The 16,400-nt window shown below is 43.9% G+C and overlaps 1 protein-coding gene across 9 annotated transcripts in view; it reads right to left on the bottom strand.

The window, feature by feature from the left end:
* Window positions 1-2,301: 2,301 nt before the first annotated feature.
* The window catches only part of LOC146355284 (inactive serine/threonine-protein kinase TEX14-like), a 42,785-nt gene continuing 28,686 nt past the window's right edge, over window positions 2,302-16,400 (bottom strand). For 7 of the 9 annotated variants that reach the window (XM_084832540.1, XM_084832541.1, XM_084832536.1 and 4 more), the window contains 5 exons: window positions 15,201-15,408; window positions 13,117-13,196; window positions 12,565-12,638; window positions 11,198-11,265; window positions 2,302-4,335 (listed from right to left, as the gene is read on the bottom strand). In XM_084832540.1, coding sequence (XP_084688666.1) covers window positions 4,226-4,335; window positions 11,198-11,265; window positions 12,565-12,638; window positions 13,117-13,196; window positions 15,201-15,408 — 540 coding nt within the window. In that variant the 3' untranslated portion in view covers window positions 2,302-4,225. Of the gene's footprint in view, window positions 4,336-6,207; window positions 6,318-11,197; window positions 11,266-12,564; window positions 12,639-13,116; window positions 13,197-15,200; window positions 15,409-16,400 lie in introns of all 9 variants that reach the window. The other 2 variants (XM_084832534.1, XM_084832539.1) reach the window with 1 other exon arrangement.

Here is a 16,400-nt window from a genome sequence, read left to right on the forward strand (position 1 = left end):
TAGTTGGTTGCTTTAAATTCTGAAAGAACCAATCAGGCGGCCATCGTTTCTTTGGATGCAGAAAAGGCCTTTGACAAAACCCATTTTTACTACATTGATTTTGGCTTTCCTATAGAATTTTTGAAATGGGTTAAAATTCTATATTCAAGCCCAAGAGCTAGAGTTATGACCAATGGTTTAGTCTCGACTTCCTTTTTACTTGGGCAGGGCACCAGACAAGGATGTCCACTTTCCCCATTGATATTCCATTTATGTTTGCAACCCCTGGCACGTGCTATGAGCCAGAACAGTAGTATTCATGGTTTTGCGCATGCTAGTTTAGAATTCAAAATTATCCTTTATGCTGATGATCTTTTGCCGCTTCTTTTGAAACTCCAGTTGTCTGCTCCAGCTTTGATGAAACCGATTAATACTTTTGGTGATTTGTCTGGCTACTCAATTGTCAAAGAAGGGTGGTGCCCAGATTTTGATGGTGCCCAGATTTTATTACTTGTTTGGGAATACTTATCCCTAGAGATATATCTCAAATGATCAAGTTAAATTTAAATGTTGATTAATGTGATTTCACGAGATATAGATAGATGGGCATGGCATCCTTAAAGCTGAGTTTGTAGGGCAAGGTTAATGCATTAAAGAAAAATACTGTACCTCAAATTGTTCATGTTATATGTGGGATTCATCTGCCTATACCTGGCAAATATTTTCAAATGCTTTTTTCACAGTGTGTGTGTGTGTGTGTGTGTGTGTGTGCTTCCCACCACGAATATTTTTGAAAAGGATGCACCTCCCAATTAAAGGTGAGTTTGGGTTTCTGGATCTCTCTATATATCAACAAGCTTATTTGCTGACCTGGGGCCCATCTACGCCCTGCTTTTACTCTGGGGTGGGTGTGAGTCAAGGTCCCTCGTGATAGATGACACAATCGCGACTTCGCAGCCATCTGTGGTTTTCGCCCGGAAAATGTGGGGTTCCAAGGAGTCATTTTGCTCTGATGTTTTTTGTTTGCTACAGGTTTCCCCGTTCTTGTGAACCATCTGTCCCTTCCCCAAACCGACTTCGCATTTTGCAGTGGGCATGCTGTAGCTGTGCGTAGTGCCTGTGTCATTCTGAGATGCCCCTTTACTCCCCCACCCTTTCGCAGCTGCACAGTTACAGAAGCACAGAGGGGCGTTTTCATCTATTTAATCACACTTTCGCATGTTTTGGCAGCTCCATATCTTTGCAACGGTTGCTTTTGGTACCTAAGGGCTGGGCCCCCCCCCCGCAATTTTGGGGGAGGACCAACATAATTTCAGCCACCATTTCGGAGTGTTGTCCAGGCACGTAGTGCTCACGCTTCTGAGTGCGAACCATTGTGAGAGTCTTAGGGTGGGGAACTGACAAAAACTGGTGTGGAAATGAAAAGCACAAAACACCCACTTTTTACCTAAAAAGGGACAGAAAGACACAGCAGAGCCCCTCAAATACAAAACAGCTACTGAAGTGTTGCACCCCCACACTCACGGGACTGCACAGCTGCGCATTTCAGTATAATAGCAAAAAAAAAGGGCACAGCGAGTCTGTTAGGGAAGCACACAGTACATTGCGAGTGTATCGCATGGCATGCTGATTTGAAGCCGCATTGCTGTGCAGTTGTGACTGGGTGGGGGATCAAAGCAGTGCCATAGAGATGGGGCCCTGTACTAAATTTTGGTCCTTTCCACTTAGATTTTCCACTTTGGGCAGTTTTGGAATCTTCCTGTCTGGAGCCTCTCTCCAAATGGATGGCTATTCTTCTGTATCTTTATACTATTCCTGTTTGCTTTGTATTGCATGTTATTCTTCTATTTCCCATCCACCCAGAGAACACTTATTATTGGGTAGTTTTAAATACAATAAATAAATACGCTTACACACAGGGGTTCCTGATAATAAAACTTATGCTAATACCTACTTAACAGGCTCAAGTCCCACAACCCAGAAACCCCTGTTCATATGGTCTTCAATCCCAGTGTTGTCCCCTCCACTGCTGTGATGACTGTACAGCAATTTCAAGTATCAATGCCAGATGCAACCCCTGTCCCCCGCCTTTTGAAACTGCACTTTTATTAGAGAGCAGGAGTTTCAGTCTTGCTTCCATTCATTCTTCTGTGCACGTTGTTGCTACTCCACAAAGTAAGAAATGAGTTGCTCTCAGTCATCACTTTGTCTCATGGTGGTGACAAGTAAATAATCCCAAAATGATGTAATCCATCTACTTGTGAAAGTAGAGATTAAATTAATGTCTTGTTGGTCCATTAGAACAGAATTCACAGTCAAGTTAAATTTAAAAGGTATTTTACTGACTCTGAAAAGTCATCATGTACTCATGGCAGTTCTTCAGGGCACCTTTAAATGTAGCAGTAAGATTGTGGTGAGCTGCCACCAAGATTTGGGAAGTTAAAAATGGGAAGTGAACACAAGAAGCTGCCCTATACTGAGTCAAACCCTTGGTCCATTTAGCACAGTATTGTCTGCTTTGAATGGCAGCAGCTCCCCAGGGTTTTAGGCAGGAGTCTTTTCCATCACTTCCTACCCAAGATCTTTCTTAACTGGAGTTGCTGGGGACTGAATCTGGAACCTTCTGCATACATAACTTGTGAGCAGAAAAACCACTGCAGGTATATAATCCTGCAATGTAAAATGAAATGAGATAAAATCCAATATATGTTTCACATGCATACTATAAGGGTAAGTGGTTCCAAGCCAGGAGTAAACACTTAAAAACACACATTTAGTCCATGCTGTTTGGTGGTATCATCATATAAATCTGAAATGTCTTAACAAAAACGCAAATTCAAAAGCTCTTATTCCTTCATTTTACAGTAAAGACAAGAGAAGCAACAGAAAGCCAGACTGAAGAATAGAATCCTGAATTTTATCATAGTGCTGTAGCTCAGCTCTCTGGCCATAACCTGAGAATGGTCTGAGGGGCACATGACGCTGTTACATTACAAAAGCTAAACCTGTCAGCCTGGTCAGGTCCTAGGTGGGAAAGCCCCATCTGAGCTGCTTTCTACTTTCTATAAGGAAGAAAGGAATAAGAAAAGTAACATATCTTTTTGTTTGTTAAAACCTTTCCAGGGAAAGGAAGTAGGAAACAAGATACATTTACTATGGATCGGTATCAATTTATTATGCATGTTGGCAATACTCAACTTCATAACACTCTGCCCGTAGCATATCGGCCTCTCTGGTTTATGTGAACAATGTATTCTGTACTTTTCTGCCTTAACCCATTATAATTTTTTATAGGCCTGGACTATCTCATGTATGGGGGTGGGGGAAACTAAAAATAAAAATTGCCCCCGACCAACCTTTCCAGGATTGCTTATGATGATTTTTTGAAGTAAAATTAAAGCGAAGTACTAGACAGCGGGCCAAATAAATGTAACACTAAGTGAGCAAAAGCAATTAATATGCATGATTTAAAAAATGTAATTATCCATCATAGTACCCCTAAGCAAGAGTGGGATCAAGCAGGTAGTGAGGTTTAACCCTCCTGCATTGGGGGCGGGGCGGGGGAGATGCTGAAATTATAATGAAATTGTTGCCAATTCCTCCTGGGGTTAAAAGCAGCTCCATGGGGTGGTGTGGATTTTCACTTGGTTTGTGGTGTGGGGGAAAGGGTTAATTCCCCTCCCTGCCTGAAACCTGCTCAGCCTCCCCATTTCCCTATGGTGGCTATTTATATATTTTGTAAAGGTGGACGTTAACTGATTTCACACAATTAGGTTTTGAAAACAGGGAACAAAACATTCGGTTTATGTACATTGCTGTCTCAATGTGCATAATTTTCTGAATTAGTGTGCAAAAGCACAAAAGAATGTGGGTTAAACAATGTGTAGCTTTGGAAAATGGTTGGAAAGACCTTTGATCCTGACCTACGGTCACCATGTTACTACAGTGTCTGAAGCATCAAGACAAACCCGACCCATAGCTATCCTGCCCCAAGTACTCAGTAAATGACATTTATCGGTTACATCAAAAATTATAAACAGCGCTTTCATTGAAGAACAGAAATCTTTTGGAAAAAATCTTTTTCTTGGGTTAGAGTGTCAGAGGCTGTGAATCAGAGAGGAAGCATTCCTAGCACCATGCTAGTTGCTAAATTAATGAGGAAACAGATTGCTTTTATTTCAGAATAGGAGCATTGCTTGATTTTAATCCAGTCTTGAACAGAACAAGAGTAGTGGTGATTAATCGCTCACTGGTCCTTCGTACTATCAACCATCACTGGCCCTGTGGTAGGGACTGGGGCTGCTTTCTTTTGCCCTGAGACAGTAGCTTTTCCCTTTCCACTCCTTGCTTGCTGTCCTAGGGAAGTGAAGGGTAAGGATTTATGAGATGATAGCAACAATTAAAATAGCAACAACTTATTGTTGCTAATAAAATTCCACATTGAGCAATTCAGGAATCTGCCTTGTACCAGGTTAGATAATATGTGTATCTAACCTAGTATTATCTACTCTGGCAGTGGCTTTCCAGGGTCTTCGGGAGAGGACCTTCTCGTCTCCTGCTACCTGATCCTTTTAACTGGAGGTGCCAAGGATTGAACCTGGGGCCACTGAGCTATGGTCCTTTCCGGAGTATTTCCTTTTGGATATGGATGTGTCTTTTGACCCATCTCTGTATCAAATACAGAGCATCTCTACACCTGTCTAAAATCCCGCATTTAAAATGGGACTTTCTGCTTCTGTTTTAAATGCAGGATCATGATGGACCTCCTTTACACGTGCTTCCCCCACCCCCAACTTTCCTCCTCCTTTCCCCCCTCATTTGAGTCTTCCATATGTTTCATTATAGAGCAGCTAGATGGTGCTGTGGTCTAGCTTCTCTTATTGCAGCTTTTCCTTTTTCACAAGGGAACTGAAGCAGAACTCAAGCGGGCTAATTTGATAGCTCATTATCTCCGATCTTTTAAAAAACGGAATAAAGGTCATTTAGTGCAGGAAACGCCCTGGAGATTAACGACATCATCTAACGTGCCTGCAAACTTCCGTGAGTAACCAATCTCAATAGCAGGATAAAAGCTCCATGTGAAGAAGCCTATAGAAAGGCCTCTGGCATTCTATGATTCTGCACAAGGGCAGAATTGATACTGGGCATAGATTCAGAACGCTGAGAATCTCAGTTTCCTAAAAGTCTCAACTATCTTTGTTTTTTTAAGTTTCTAGCCCTTGTGGATCCAGTCAACAGAATGGGACAGTGTGTTGTAGGCAATATCAATGAAATCTCAGAAAGTAGAGAGCTGAGCAGGACTTCAAGTGGTCAGGCAGGAGCAGGGCTCCAGTGCTGTGCATTTTTCCTGGTCTGCCTGGTGAGCTGAATTTTATTTGCCCAGATAATTTTTTTATTGGGTGAAATAAAAATAAATATTATGCAAGGTGTGCAAACATATGCAAATTAACTTAATTTGCACAGGTTACAGAATAGAGGAAATTGCTCCTGGTATTTTCCTCATTGTTACTTGTTTGACCCTACTTCTGAATTCTCTTATTTGACTTCATGAAATTCCTCATCTTTCTAAGGGAAGAGGGTCACTCTAACCATGCTGATGAGGTCCTCTCCCAGAAGCCTGCAAATCCATACTTAGGGTGTGTACAAAACAGACATCAAAAGAAAAGTCACTGTGCTCAGAAAGGGCACCTGCCATCTCCTGGTCAGGCACATATTCCTTTCCAAGAATGATGTGCTCAGGGGAATTCAGTTACTCGATTTTCTGGCAGAAGCTAGCTCTGCATGTTGTTGACCCCATCCCTTCCTGCTCCCCCATCTCTTGAGTCTTTATTTATAATATTAACAATTTGACAAGATTATTTATATTTTAATGATTGTTGTTGTTCAGTCATTAAGTCGTGTCCGACTCTTCGTGACCCCATGGACCATGGCACGCCAGGCCTTCCTGTCCTGCGCTCTCTCCCGCAGTGTGCTCAAGTTCATATTCATTGCATCGGTGATGCTATCTAGCCATCTCATCCTCTGCCATCCCCTTCTCCTTTTGCCTTCAATCTTTCCCAGCATCAGGGTCTTTTCCAGGGAGTTTTCTCTTCGCATTTGGTTAGGGTTGGTGGAGAATTTCTCCCCAAAACTTCGGGGGGCCGAGCGCCAACGTGTTCGGCCCCCCGAACAAGTTTCGGGGAGAAATTCTCCACACACACCCCGCACCCCCCCCGGGACGGGACTTACCTTTCCCGAATGTCCCTCCCGGCGGCGGGTCCCGGCCCAGCGGAGGGTCCCTTCGTCAGGGGCGGGAGCCGATCTTTCGACCGGCTGCCGCCGCCGCCATTCCAATAAAACTAAAAAAAAAAAAACGCCCCCGTGATAGGCTACGTGACGATTAACGTAGCCTATCACGGCTAGATTTGCAAAGTCAGCTGTGATAGGCTACGTAAATCGTCACGTAGCCTATCACGGGTGACTTTAAAAAAAAAAAGCGCGTACGGATAATGGCGGCCCCCATAGGGAGCCGCCATTCCCGTTCCTTATTTGGTTGCTCTAGTCTACGTAAAGATTACGTAGACTACGGCGAAAATAAGGGCAACGCTATTTGCGTTGCCCTTATTTTCGCCGTAGTCTACGTAAAGATTTACGTAGACTACAGGGAACAAATAAGGAACGCGAATGGCGGCTCCCTATGGGGGCCGCCATTTGCGTACGCGTTTTTTTTATTTTTTTAAAGTCACCCGTGATAGGCTACGTGACGATTACGTAGCCTATCACGGCAGACTTTGCAAATCTAGCCGTGATAGGCTACGTTAATCGTCACGTAGACTATCACGGGGACGTTTTTGTTTATGTTTTTTAACTTTTAATTTCGCGGCCGGGCGAGGCGAGGCGCCTCCTCCCCGGCCTGAATTTCGGCCGGGCGAGGCGGGAAGCCTCCCTCCCCCAGCCTGAACTTCGGGGGGAGAGCAGCGAAGCGCCTCCCCCCCACCGTGAAAAGCTGCGAGACCAGGTAAGTGGGTTTCGTGCACCCCTACATTTGGTGGCCAAAATATTTGAGCTTCAGCTTCAGTATCTGTCCTTCCAATAAGCACTCAGGGTTGATTTCCTTTAGGATGGACTGATTTGACCTCCTTGCAGTCCAGGGAACTCGTAAGAGTCTTCTCCAGCACCACAGTTCAAAAGCATCAATTCTTTGGCGCTCAGCCTTCCTTACAGTCCAGCTCTCACAGCCATACGTTGCTACTGGGAAAACCATAGCTTTGATTATACGGACCTTTGTCGGCAAGGTGATGTCTCTGCTTCCTACTATGCTGTCTAGGTTTGCCATAGCTTTCCTCCCAAGGAGCAAGCGTCATTTAATTTCATGGCTACAGTCACCATCTGCGGTGATCTTGGAGCCCAAGAAAATACAATCTGTCACTGCTTCCATTTCTTCCCCTTCTATATGCCAGGAAGTGATGGGGCCAGATGCCATGATCTTCGTTTTTTTAATGTTGAGTTTCAAACCAGCTTTTGCACTCTCCTCTTTCACCCTCAACAAGAGGCTCTTTAGATCCTCTTCACTTTCTGCCATTAGGGTGGTATCATCTGCGTATCTGAGGTTGTTGATAATTCTCCCGGCAATCTTAATTCCGAGCTGTGATTCATCCAACCCGGCGTTTCTCATGATGTACTCTCCATATAAGTTAAATAAGCAGGGTGACAATATGCAGCCTTGTCGTACTCCTTTCCCAATTTTGAACCACTCGGTTGTTCCATGTCTAGTTCTTACTGTTGCTTCTTGACCCTCGTAAAGGTTTCTCAGGAGACAGGTAAGGTGGTCTGGTACTCCCATTTCTTTAAGAATTTGCCACAGTTTGTTGTGATCCACACAATCAAAGGCTTTAGCGTAGTCAATGAAGCAGAAATAGACGTTTTTCTGGAATTCTCTTGCTTTCTCCATGATCCAGAGAATGTTGGCGATTTGATCTCTAGTTCCTCTGCCTCTTCAGAATTCAGCTTGTACTTCCGGTAGTTCTCGGTTCACATACTGCTGAAGCCTAGCTTGTAGGACTTTGAGCATAACCTTGCTGGCATGTGAAATGAGCACAATTGTGCGGTAGTTTGAACACTCTTTGGCATTGCCCTTCTTTGGAATTGGAATGTAAACTGACCCTTTCCAGTCTTGTAGCCACTGCTGAGTGTTCCAAATCTGTTGGCATATTGAGTGCAGCACTTTAACAGCATCATCTTTTAGGATCTTAAATAGCTCAGCTGCAATACTGTCATCGCCGCTAGCTTTGTTGTTAGTAATGCTTCCTAAGGCCCACTTGACTTCACTCTCGAGGATGTCCAGCTCAAGTTCAGTGACCACACTATCATGGCTATCAGGGACATTCAGATCTTTCCTGTATAGTTCTTCTGTGTATTCTTTCCACCTCTTCTTAATCTCATCTGCTTCTGTTAGGTCTCTGCCTTCTTTGTCCTTTATCATGCCCGTCTTTGCACAAAATGTTCCCTTGAGATCTCCGATTTTCTTGAAAAGATCTCTAGTCTTTCCCATTCTGTTGTTTTCCTCGATTTCTTTGCATTGTTCATTTAAGAAGGCCTTCTTGTCTCCCCTTGCTATTCTCTGGAACTCTGCATTCAGTTGGATATATCTTCCCCTTTCTCCCTTGCTTTTCGCTTCCCTTCTTTCCTCAGCTACTTGTAAAGCCTCATCAGACAGCCACTTTGCTTTCTTGCATTTCTTTTTCTTTGGGATGGATTGAGTTGCTGCCTCCTGAACAATGTTATGGACCTCCATCCATAGTTCCTCAGGCACTCTGTCTATCAGGTCTAATCCCTTAAATCTATTCCTCACCTCCACTGTATATTCATATGGGATATGATTTAGGTCATACCTGAATGGTTTAGTGGTTTTCCCTACATTCTTTAATTTCAGCCGGAATTTTGCAAGAAGCAGCTCATGATCTGAGCCACAGTCAGCTCCAGGTCTTGTTTTTACTGACTGTATGGAGCTTCTCCATCTTTGGCTGCAAAGGACATAATCAATCTGATTTCGATATTGACCATCTGGTGATGTCCATGTGTAGTTGTCTCTTGTGCTGTTGGAAAAGAGTGTTTGCTATGATCAGCATGTTCTCTTGGCAAACCTCGATTAGCCTTTGTCCTGCTTCATTTTGTACACCAAGGTTATGCTTGCCTGTTATCCCGGTGATTTCTTGACTTCCTGCTTTAGCATTCCAATCCCCTATGATGAAAAGGACATCTTTTTTTGGTGTTAGTTCTAGAAGGTGTTGTAGGTCTTCATAGAACTGATCAACTTCAGCTTCTTCGGCCTCAATGGTTGGGGCATAGACTTGAATTACTGTGATATTGAATGGTTTGCCTTGGATTCGTACTGAGATCATTCTGTCGTTTTTGAGATTGTACCCCAGCACTGCTTTTCCCACCCTTTTATTGACTGTGAGTGCTACTCCATTTCTGCTAAGGAATTCTTGCCCACAGTAGTAGATATAATGGTCACCTGAATTAAATTTGCCCATGCCTGTCCATTTTAGTTCACTGATTCCCAAGATGTCGATGTTCAATCTTGCCATCTCATGTTTGACTACCTCCAGCTTACCTTGATTCATTGCTCTTACATTCCAGGTTCCTAAACAATATTGTTCTTTACAGCATTGGATTTTCTTTTCACCACCAGTAGGGATGGCGGAGAATTTCTCCCCGAAACTTCGGGGGGCCGAGCGCCAACGTGTTCGGCCCCCCGAACAAGTTTCGGGGAGAAATCCTCCGCACCCCCCTGCCCCCCGCACCCCCCCCCGGGACGGGACTTACCTTCACCGAATGTCCCTCCCGGTGGCTGGTCCGGCCGGCGGTTCGGCGGATGTTCGAGCGAGGCAGGAGCGGCAGCCGGTCTTTCGACCGGCTGCCACCGCCGCCATTACAATGAAAGAAAAAAAAACAAAAACGCCCCGATAGGCTACGTGACGATTCACGTAGCCTATCACGGCTAGATTTGCAAAGTCAGCCGTGATAGGCTACGTGAATCGTCACGTAGCCTATCACGGGTGACTTTGAAAAAAAAAAAAAAAAGAGTGTACGGATAATGGCGGCCCCCATAGGGAGCCGCCATTCCCGTTCCTTATTGGTCGCTGTAGTCTACGTAAAAATTTACGTAGACTACAGCGACTAAATAAGGAACGTGAATGGCGGCTCCCTATGGGGGCTGCCATTCGCGTACGCGCTTTTTTTTTTTTTTTTTAAGTCACCCGTGATAGGCTACGTGACGATTGACGTAGCCTATCACGGCTGACTTTGCAGATCTAGCCGTGATAGGCTACGTGAATCGTCACGTAGCCTATCAGGGGTTTTTTTTTTTTTACTTTCGCGTTCGCGGCCAGGCGAGGCGAGGCGCCTCCCCCCCGGCCTGAATTTCGGCCGGGCGAGGCGGGAAGCCTCCCCCCGCGGCCTGAACTTCGCGGGGGGACCAGCGAAGCGCCTCCCCCCCACCGCGAACGGCCTTCGACGACAGGTAAGTGACTTTCCTCCACCCCTAACCACCAGACACATCCACAGCTGAGTGTCCTTTCAGCTTTGGCCCAGCCGCTTCACTCTTTCTGGCGCTACTTGGAAATGCCCTCTGCTCTTCCCCAGTAATATTGGACACCTTCCCACCTGAGGGGCTCATCTTCCGGCGTCATCTCTTTTAGCCTTGTGATACGTTCCATGGGTTTTTTTTGGCAAGAATACTGGGGTGGGTTGCCATTTCCTTCTCCAGTAGACCACATTTTGCCAGAACTCTCCGCCATGACCCGTCCGTCTTGGGTGGCCCTGGACGGCATAGCTTATGGCTTCATTGAGTTACGCAAGCCCCTTCGCCACAACAACGCAGTGATCCATGAAGGGGCTTTAATGATTAGTTGTGCTTTTTTAAAATTTAAAAGGCGCTAAATGTACACTAACTTTTAATAGCATTAAAAAATAAAGGCAGATGGCCTGCTTGAAGTAAAGTGTGGAGGAGCAAGAGGACCAAATCAGTGAAGGAATCACTAATACGTACATCTGCCTAAAAGATAGCAAAGATGGAAGAAAACCATATTCAAGAGACAAACATCTGCAGCAACTGTTTCTTTGATGCACATTTGTACACATAAGCAAAGAACTCAACACCCTTTTCACTCCCCTAGAAATTTAGACCAATTAATTTGTATGTCTTACATCCATAAGACCCATTTCCTATACCTACTCTGGCTCACAGTGTGGGCATCGCCTGTTCCTTGCAGTTCCTGGATTATCTCCTGAAGAAGGTCAAACCTGTGGAGGCATGAGTAAACACATTTTAAATATAGTTTCACATGGTATTTTTAGGAGTTAATTAGAGAAATAAATGGTAGAAGGAACTCCAAATAGGTACATAAATAGTTTTAAAGATGCTTTCAAAGAGTAATTATTAATAAAACAAACTCGGAGGCAGTTCTGCAAGGATTCCTGGGTCTTGTGTTCATAATTTTGCTTTTTATTAATGCTTTTTATTACTGCTGAAGAGTCTTTCCAGAAAATGGGAGGGGAAGGGGGAGGATCTGGATTGTATTGGCATCAAGGGCATCTCTACACCAGCCTAAAATCCTGCATTTAAAATGGGGTTTTCTGCTTCTGTTTTAAATGCAGGATCACAACGACTCCCTTTTTCATGTGCTTCCCCTCCCCTTTCTTCCTCCTTCTCCCTGTATCTTTCCATATCTTTAATTGATCTTGCTCCTCTTCTTGACATGTTTCCTCTTTTCATGGAGGGAACTCAAATGGAACACAACAGGGTAATTTGATAGCTCATGATCTGTGATCTATTTAGAAATGGAACAAAGGGCATTTAGTGCAGGAGACACCCTGGAGGTTCATGGCGTCATGTAAAGAGCCCGTAAACTTCCGAGAGAGCCATCTCAATCGCAGGATAAAAGCTCTGTGTGAAGAAGCTCCAAGTTAGTACAACTTCCCACCCCACCAAATAGAGCTGATCTTGTGATACATCCAGCTTCCTATAAAATCTTCCAGGTCAGCCTTGCTTGTGCGCAACTAAGGGACTCTGCTCTTCAATTCCATGTGACAGCCTGCCTTGTCATTGCCTCCTTCCACCTCCACTTGATAAGACCTGGTCTAACAATTGGGGATAAGCCATCTGTTTGGTGCTTTATTTAGTTTAAAAGATAGCAACAAAAGGAAACATGCTCAACAACACTGTTGAGGGAGAACACATAGCCAAGTTCTAATGTTAAAAAAGAAAAACAGTTCATGAGATGAAGTTTTGGAATTAGGGCTCCAATCCTATGCATACTTACTTGGGGAAGTCCCATTGAACCCAGTGGGATTTGCTTCTGTGTGAACATGTACAGGATTGAGCTACATTAGATGCATACTAACTGGAAGTCAACTGAACAATGGAGTGGTGAAGTTGTAAAAAAAGCGCTTAAAAGAGGTGCATTGTACATCAGCCTGGGATGATTTCAGGGGAGGGAGCTGAGCTTATTGACAACTCCAAAGGTTTCTTCCAGGGAACATAAACTGAAAGCCCATTATTTTGCCCTTGATGAAAATGTCATTGTGAAATCTGCCACATACGTTTGTGCACAACAAAAAGGCCCTTCCATGGTATTTTCCCATCTTCGGCAAATCTCTGCTGAGACAGGATTCCGCTGTTGGCAGAAGGATGGGTACCGTTAGCATCATGCAAGGGAATGGCAAAGGAAGCTGGTGGGTTCCTCATTAATATTATTATTATTATTATCATCAACATTTCTATACCGCCCCATAGCGGAAGCTCTCTGGGCGGTTTACGAAGTTAAAACATTAAAATACAATATTTATTTATTTATTTATTGCATTTATACCCCACCTTTTTTCCCTTGCAAGGAACCCAAGGCGGCTTACATTATCCTCCTCCTCTCCATTTTATCCTCACAACAACAACCCTGTGAGGTGGGTTGGGCTGAGAGTCTGTGACTGGCCCAAAGTCACCCAGTGAGCTTCCATGGCCGAGTGGGGACTAGAAGCCGGATCTCCCAGCTCCTAGTCCAACACTCTTGCCACTACACTTAAAAGCAATTTACATAAAAGCACACAGACAATATACACAAATACCATATAACTAAAAACAACTTCAGAAAATGTTACCTGGTTTTTTTTCCTGGCCTTGGCCGATATATCAATGAGGGTCTGCAGAGAGCGATTAGGGGTGTAGTCCTTGCACTTTTCTGTAGGTGGAGACAGATGCACATTAGTAGTAATCGTAAAGCAGGAAGGCTAGAAGTTTGCATGGCTTGATGTAAGCTATGAATAACAACAAACTTGGTTGCCTAGTGTAAAACCTGTCAGGATCGTTTGGTCTCCTGACAACCATAGCTTTAATCAAAGAAGTTGTTTCAGCTTTATGAAGAAGGTAATTACTATTCCTATTTGATAGATGCACAACTGAGGTTAAGAAATAGTGATGGCAGAGCTGGAACCTGAACCTTTATCTTCCAGGTCCAAGACCCAGAATTATAGTTAGTATGCACACTAGAGGTCATCTACTCCAACTCATTCCATGATGTTGGACATCCTCTACCTAAAGGATCCAGTAATACACTAGTATCAGATCCCAGTCATGGATGAGGAAAGAAAAGCTTGAAAAATATTCAGAAATGTTTTCTAAAACTCAAAACCTGAATGGGATTTAGTGGGCAATTCCAGTGGTTGGAGGCTTTCTGTCTAATAGATTAGTGGTATAGTAACTCTGTATGTATGAAGAAACCCTCAGGATGATCCACAGAATCCTTTGCTGAGTGATCTCAAGTAGCACAGCTAAGAAAGACCTCTGCTTACGTTTATACAGAACTGTTGTTAAAGTAGACTGTTCTCAACCTTCCCCAACCTGGTGCCAGTACATATCAGCTCCATATTGCTTCCTATTCTTCCCCTATTGGTGTGTACATTTTCTCACCTACAGATATTTATTGACTCCTTTTCACAAATCCTTCTCCAGAGTTAGAATATAACTATGCACCGTAAATCTGTCTTGTTTAGTCTGCTTAAACTGGATTTTCTAGTCACAAAAGATAGATTTTCTTAGCTCATGTCAAATCTTTTCCCTAAGAACATATAGTTGGTACATTTAGGGTACAATCCTAGGCATATTTAGACAGAGAAAAAGTCCTACAAACCCCAGCCAGCATGGGAATGCTGGGAATTGTAGGACTTTTGGCTGTCTAAACATGCATAGGATTGCGCCCTTAGAGAGTCAACAAAACCCTTTTTAGATGGTAAGCCTAAGGGCAGGGACTGTTTAATTACAGACTCCTGTAAACCACTCTGAGAGCCTTTGACTGAAGAACAGGATAAAAATGCTTAGTAAAAATAAATAATAAAACTGCAGGAAAACCTAGCGAATGTTAGCTGAGAAGAATCAGAAAAGCACACACTGATTTGGGATTATGTAAATATTATAACCCCTTTTCACTACATGAGATCAATTTTATATTATTCTTCCCGACTTGAGGCCGTGGTTTTTATGCATCTTCCCATCGAAGCTCAGGCCAAACTTCTTAAAGACACCATGCCCCTATTGCCAATATTGCAAGGCAAGGGGTTCAGGGCCTGCTCTGAAACCAAGCAGTCTGCTAACATCAAATGCAGCAAGAATCTTTTCCCAACTGAATGGAAGGAGTTGGTGATACTCTTGCTTCTGGGGGATTGCTTGAGGCAAGGTGAGATAGCTGGTAGGTTGTTTCTTAATGAGGAAGAAAGAATATTGGATAGGATGAAAGCAAAGCCTTGCAGGTGGGGGTGGTGATTGAGGGAAGAACTGGGAAAACCAATGCAAGTTGGTGGGCTGTTCAAAATGACGAGGGTAGTTTCAGGAAGGGTCTTATGGTGTACCTGATAGTGAGGCCATGGGTAGCATCTAGTAGCTGCATGGGGTCACTATAGTGTAAGGGCCATCTCCACAGGAAAACACCCACGATAGCTGCTAGGGTAAGAATTCGCAAGTTAGCAGTTTGACCGCTATTAAACACTGATTTCCCCACATCAGGGGTGCTTTGTTGTGATGATGGACAATGCCATTTGGTTTGCCCTGTCATGCTGATACAGACCCTTCAAATAAATCACAGTACCTGGAAAGGCTCATGTAGACTCTACTTTTAATGGTTGTGACGAAGGAATGTTATCAGTTATTGTTAAGTCCTTAGTCATTTCTTACATTAAAATCTCTAACTCACCCACTACAACTCGCTTAGGCAGGGCTCCATCGCTGTGACTGCTTCGACCTGGTGCCCCTTGCTGGTTGACAAATGACTCTAACATGTGGATGCCAGATGCAAAACGTTTCTCAAGATTTTCCAATGAGACTTGGGCCTTTGCCAACAGGCAGGCTGAATCCTGCAGACTGTTCACAAAAGTTGTCTCCTGGTTGACAACAGTGTCTCCCTGAAAGAGATACAGAACTGTGAGGAGAGTATGGTTGGGAGAGCAGGGAACAGAAGATGTTAGGATCCATGACCTCAGATTTGGGAAAATACCCCAAATAAGCTGTTCAAGACTGAAGCAGAGTCTCTGTGTGTGCACCAATGGTGGCAGAATTCAGAGCTAGGAAAGCAAAAGGATAATTTTAGTATGAACACTAGTCTAGCACAACGTTCAAGGGGGAACTGAGGCCATGATGTTGTAAATTTTGGATGAGAAGTAGGGTTTACTTAGGGAAGAGAAGCATCAAGGTGCTATTTGAAACTGAGAGCCCTCTCAGAGAGCTTTGCTGTGGAACAGTATATAAATCTCATTAGGGCTGTAGCCTCTAATCAATTAAATAACTGACTAGAAAGCTTTTTAATCAACTAAAAAACATTCCCAATCAGTCAGACAATGTCATTTTTAGAAAATGGTAATTATTTTAAATGTAAGTACTTATAAAAACTGCAGATGGAAAGCACCATTGTAGGAGAGGCATTCCTCCCTCACTCTGACACAGGAAGGAATGTTTGTTTTAATACGGAGCCTGCTGTGACATTCACAAGGGAAGTATGTTTTCCCTTCAAAATTATTGTTTTAATCATATGCAATTTTATGCAGATTTAGGGTGCAATTGTATGAAGGTAGCTGGCAGCCTCCAAACTTGGAGGCTGCTGAGTATCCAATGCAGGGCGTCTGGAGAATGGAGATGATCTTTTGCTAGATGGGCAATTTTGTCCATCTAGCAGCAGCACTTTGGAGGGGGAGGGAAGGAGGTTGGGGTGGCCATAATAAACGTCGTATGGCAAATGCCCCAGTCTCCTCCCCTTCCCACCCCTGGGAACACCACCTTTTCCCATCTCCGTGCCCTGTTTCTGAGCACAGAGATGTAGCTAGAACTGCACTGGCTACAAGGGGGAGGGGGAGGAGAGTGCAGTTTCTGGCCTCTGAGGTCTGAGCCTTGTTTCTGACCT

This window comes from Heloderma suspectum, chromosome 2 (genome assembly GCF_057233095.1).
Source record: "Heloderma suspectum isolate Gila_16-S chromosome 2, 16-S_ref, whole genome shotgun sequence".
Classification (NCBI taxonomy): domain Eukaryota; kingdom Metazoa; phylum Chordata; class Lepidosauria; order Squamata; family Helodermatidae; genus Heloderma; species Heloderma suspectum.